The sequence below is a fragment of the Cariama cristata genome, unplaced genomic scaffold (assembly GCF_000690535.1).
Source record: "Cariama cristata isolate BGI_N322 unplaced genomic scaffold, ASM69053v1 scaffold11334, whole genome shotgun sequence".
Classification (NCBI taxonomy): Eukaryota; Metazoa; Chordata; class Aves; order Cariamiformes; family Cariamidae; genus Cariama; species Cariama cristata.
This window is the reverse complement of record NW_009612360.1, coordinates 14786-19738: the sequence shown is the minus strand read 5'-3', so window position 1 is coordinate 19738 and position 4953 is coordinate 14786. Positions and strand designations below refer to the sequence as shown.

General features: G+C 45.9%; 1 protein-coding gene across 1 annotated transcript in view; it reads right to left on the bottom strand.

Annotated features, from left to right (window-relative positions):
* Positions 1 to 1984: 1984 nt before the first annotated feature.
* Positions 1985 to 4953, bottom strand: part of LOC104160468 (zinc finger protein 638-like) — a 9731-nt gene continuing 6762 nt past the window's right edge. Inside the window, exons 8-10 of the mRNA XM_009698596.1 lie at positions 3862 to 3951; positions 2907 to 3025; positions 1985 to 2044 (exon numbers count right to left, since the gene is read on the bottom strand). Coding sequence (XP_009696898.1) covers positions 1985 to 2044; positions 2907 to 3025; positions 3862 to 3951 — 269 coding nt within the window. The remainder of the gene's footprint in view (positions 2045 to 2906; positions 3026 to 3861; positions 3952 to 4953) is intronic.

The following is a 4953-nucleotide window of genomic DNA, read 5'->3' as shown; positions in this document are numbered from 1 at the left end:
CGGGCCAGGCTGGGGAAAAAAGGTCGCCCACGGGGGCGGCGGGTTGTCCTCGGGCGCCCCCCTGCCGAGCCCCTGGGCTCTCCCTGCGGCTGCACAGCCCCGCAGACCCCTCGGGCATCTCCCTGCAGGCTCGTCGCGCTGAACTCCAGTTTGTACCCCGTTACTTCAGACAGGATTTTTAAATTCTCTTCTATATGAATTGCCACTAGCCCACTAGTAACTGGGGAACTAGGTGAGAGTAATCAGGGAGTTCAATAACATCACCCCAACCTCATCTGTACCACTCTGGAGCAGGGAACGGCTCCTCTCGGCAGTCGGGGAAGAGCAAAACAGAGAAGAGAGGGGGGAGATGGCGAAGAGAGAGGGGACGGAGATGGTGGCACGTGTGTGCTCACAGCCATTCTTACCCTGAACCACGCTCCCTGACTTGCCATGTATCTGCCGGTCTAAATCCCTCCTGCGCATTTTTGAGAGGCTGATCTGTTCACCGGGGGACAGACGTGCCGGGACAGACCAGCACTGTGACTCACCAGGACGTTCTTTACGGAGGGACCCAAGAAAAACAGAAAACAAACACAAAAAAAGCCCGAACAACGGCGATTCATAAAGTTTGGAACCTGCCTGTCCGACAGCACGACACCAAGAGCCCACAGCAAAGCCTTCGCTTTGGAGCCGTCCGAGCAGGCTCTGTCCTCCTTGCACACACCCGGCTCGGACGCCAGGAATTTAGGGACATTTACCAGCTCGGTTATCGTTAACAACGTCAGTACCTCAAATACAAGTACCTCTTTCTGCATACGCTTCCTCCTGAAGAAGCAAGGACCTCCAAGTCTGAGGGACTTCATGGGATCATCTCCCAACAAGGAACACCAGCGGCGTGCAGGTGTTTCCTTGGCCAAACCGTAAGTTCAGTTTCTTTTGGTGCTTTACTGATCAGCGCTCTGAAGACACGAGGATTTTTGTACCAGCTATGGCACAGGTACGACTTGTAATGTCCCCACCAGGTAAAAGCACAAAGTCTCTCATTTTCCTTGGAACACTTCTTTACTCCTCCTGCAGGAACGTAATTCAGCCAAAGTCAACTACCCAAAGCTCGAAAGAGGGGCAGAGACAACAGTGGGTTTTAAAAAACAGTCTTTTAAATAAATTTCAAGTGGCGAGGTGAAAAACAAAAGCTCAAAGCAAAGTCAATCAGGACCCAGACTGCAATCCACTGCGAAGAGCGGGCCAGCCAGAGCCCCAGGCTTAGCAGTGAGCAACGTTTAAGAGCAGATTACAAAATTGAGCCACGCTGCCGAGTGCTCCGCAGGATTTGACCTACAGACTGGAACAAACTAGGGAAAAACAACGCAAAATAAACAAGCAAACTCGGTCACCAAGGAGAAGCAGCAAGGGACCGTGACCTGCCTGGCTGACCGCGGTAACGCCGTGCTGGAATGGGCTTTGCTCCCCTCGATGGCCTCAGCTTGATCTTCCCGAGACGCTCGTGGGATCGCAGAGGCCGCAGGAGAACGACGGCTAAAGGGAGCGTAACAACCCAGGGGATCACCAAAATCTTTACCATGAGGGTCACTGCTTTGGGGCGGTATGGAGCGTACCTAGCATGGGAAATCCCACCCGCCGAGAGCTCTGTAGAGCGGCACCAGAGAGACATCTCTGGAATGAATTCCCTCATCTCTACTGTGACCCAGAGTTAACAAAACACAGTAAATCACACCGAACACAAGCCCCTGGTGTTAACTATACAGTAAGAACATTTATTTTATGTCGACGCTTGTAAAAGTCGTCTCTTCCAAGTCAGATGATTTGATATACAAATCAAAGCCATCATATGTTTTTCTTTTAGTCTGTCCATACCGAGCTCGAATTTATACAACATGAATGCTTATTTCTGAAACAAAATTACAAATTAAATCATAACAAAATACACAAAATTGACTGGACCCTAGGTTTAATTCACTGAAAGAACTCTTCTTTCCTCCAATCACCTTGAACTCGGCTCTTCCCCATCGTTATCCTCATCCTTCTGCTTAGCCATGAATTTCTGTAGAAACAAGGGTAGCCAGTGAAAAGATACTGCTATTTTATTCCTCGGTTTACACTCTAAAAACAGCGCAGCTTTCATAAATGCATTGGCCAAAAGTCAGCCTACTCCTTATACTTGATAATGTGTGACCTGTACCAAAAAAACACTCGGAAGTTTTGCTCACAAACTGGCACGCACACAGAGCCAAGGGGCAAAGCTCCCGAGTGGAACGTGGTACAGTATTAACGTATTGGGCTTTCACACGATGACAGGCCCCGGTGCCTGGTCATTCAAAATAAAACAGCTATTCAATATTCACCACGGGCTGGGTATTCAGTACACCCACCTTACAAAAGTCTAGGTCAAGAAATCATCTTCCCAGTTTTCCACCCCTCACACCAGCACCTCGCACGGAAGGGGTACCCGCTGTGTCCCTGCCGGCCGGGTGCGCTGGCAAGAGGTACTGCTGAGGGGTCTGGAGGGGTTCACCCCAAACTTGAAAGTTTTCTGGCCGCCAAACTGACCTTTTGGTCATTTTATATCTGCAAGATATTTTAGCCAGGCTGCAGTTTCCGCAAGCCAGAAAATCTGACAAAACCATGCTTTCGGGGACAGCATGGCATAGTTTTTAAAGATCACTTCTTAAACACGAAGGGAGGACAACAGCTCTCCCCACGCCTTCCTAGGCAAGGAAGGCTTTATGTAAGTGATGAGCTCGAGTAATTTAACAATATCCCTGTCCAAGTTTAAAACTAAAACTTCTTGAAGTATTAACATGAGCTCCCTATGCCACTAGGAAACTATTAGCACTCATTAAAGCAAACATTTTTGGAATGATATTCTTTTCACTCCTGTGTGCTTGGAGAAGCTTCAGCATTACCTCCATGTTTTGCTGATGGAGCAGCGTCTTGCAGTGATTTTTCACAGACGTTTCATCGGCATAGAACAGCGAGCAGATCTGACAGAAAAAGCCAGCCTTTGGAACTAGGTAATCCAAATCTGAAGAGACAGCACGCAACATTAACAAAACGCAGCTTTTTAAAAAAAAAAAATTCAGATTTCTTTAGCCAAATCCATACAATTTGTTAGTACCAGAAGGAAGTTAGTTACATTTTTTTTTGGTATTAAAAAAATCATGCTTCCAATCAGAGTAGGTGACCTGCCCTATGTCAATAAACAGTATGTCAATAAACATACTTTTCGGCAACTGACCTCCGGATCTGAAGCTCACTGCAACTACCTCAGCGTCTTTTGGCCTTTAAAGTAATTTATATACACCTCATTTGCCAAGTTTAACCCTCGTCCTGTGGTGTGTTACGCAAGTATTTTCTGTCACAGAGAATATTATCCAAGCCAACCGGCAAGAATCTGTATTTTGCTAGCAACTTCTTTTACAGCTCCAGTGCTATCAGTAGTTTTATAGAAAAGTATTTTAGATGAGGATCTTGGAAAATATGTATTTATACACACACACACACGTATTTTAACAACTATGTGAGCAGGTCCCTCATTTCTATACATTGCAAGTTGGTAATAAAACTGGTAACAGGATTAGAACAGTAAGTAGATATTACACTGCACTATGCTAATTACAAATTAGCCCGTATTTGTAAATTTTAGGAAAAAAGAACTTTCAATTTTGCTGCTGCTATTAAGCCAACAGCAGAAATCTATAAACATGCATTTGTAGCGGTCAAGGTAAAAACACAGATTATGGGCCATGCCTTTACATTAAATGTGGTAATGAGGCAAAGGAGGCATATGCAAACAGGCAAGGACGCTGTCTTCCAGCAAGAAAAGTTTGGAGCATTTGGGGTGAGTTTTTTTGGTTTTACCTTTTGGAGTACCCTGCGTCTTTGATACATCCGAAGAAGCCACTTTCTTCCACTTAGACTCTGGTTCTTTATCTGCTGATCCCAGCTGATCTGCTGGAGGCCATAAATGCACGTTAAGCGAAGGTACCCACTCATTTAAAGGTATTCTATAGCTAGCTGCAATGGCTCGTTACTGCTTGAAACAAACACCATCTCTACGGGTCTTGCTGTTTTCTACACCATTTGGTTTGGTCTTTCCATAGAGCAATTTTCAGGAACTCCTGACATCAGTCCTGCGGGCAAGACTCCCGAATACAGCCCCGGTGCTGTGGCAAGTGACTCCAAAAGCGCTCTTGGCCACCCAGCACTCTTCGTTGCCGCTCTCAGCTGCCTTCCTCTACAGCTCTTATCGGCAGCTTCAAACCAACTTTGTGATTACGATCACAAAAACCTCAAATTCATTATCATACAAGCTACCAAGCTTTCCCGAATTCCTCTAGCTCGAGGTTCAACTGCAGTATTTCAGCTTCACTACAGAATTAGCCAAAACCAACAGAATACATGATGGGATGAATCAGCTCTAAGGAAAGATCAAAACCAACATTTTGAGATTTTTCTGGAGACAAGGACTTTGACATAGTCTCCTCTATTACAAGATAAACAAGGTCTTTGGGTTTTAGACTATCAAAGTAGTCCAACTGACAGGTGAAGAGTCACACATCAAAAATACCTGGTTTCTTTCCAATTCTATATTCAAATAATCTAGATACCAACATGTCCTAAACACGGTTAACGCAATAAATCCTTGGCCTTAACAAGGAAATCCAGGAAGCTGTGGAAGGAATGCAAGAGACCGCACCAGTCTCCTGCACCCCTATGGACGTTTCGGCAGATTGCGAGCATCTCACCGCACCACGCCAAGTTTCAGGTTTGCCAGGCGGCTCTTTACCAGCTGCACTCTGACGGTCGTCCTTTGAACCACTGGCCTGAGGCAATCAATAAACCCTGTCCTGTTTTGCTGCTGGATTCAGATTTTAAGACGAGTGATAGGATTTTACCTGCTTTAACCTCTCCTTCCCAGTTTTCCTGCTCCACTTCTCAAATTCAGGAGGA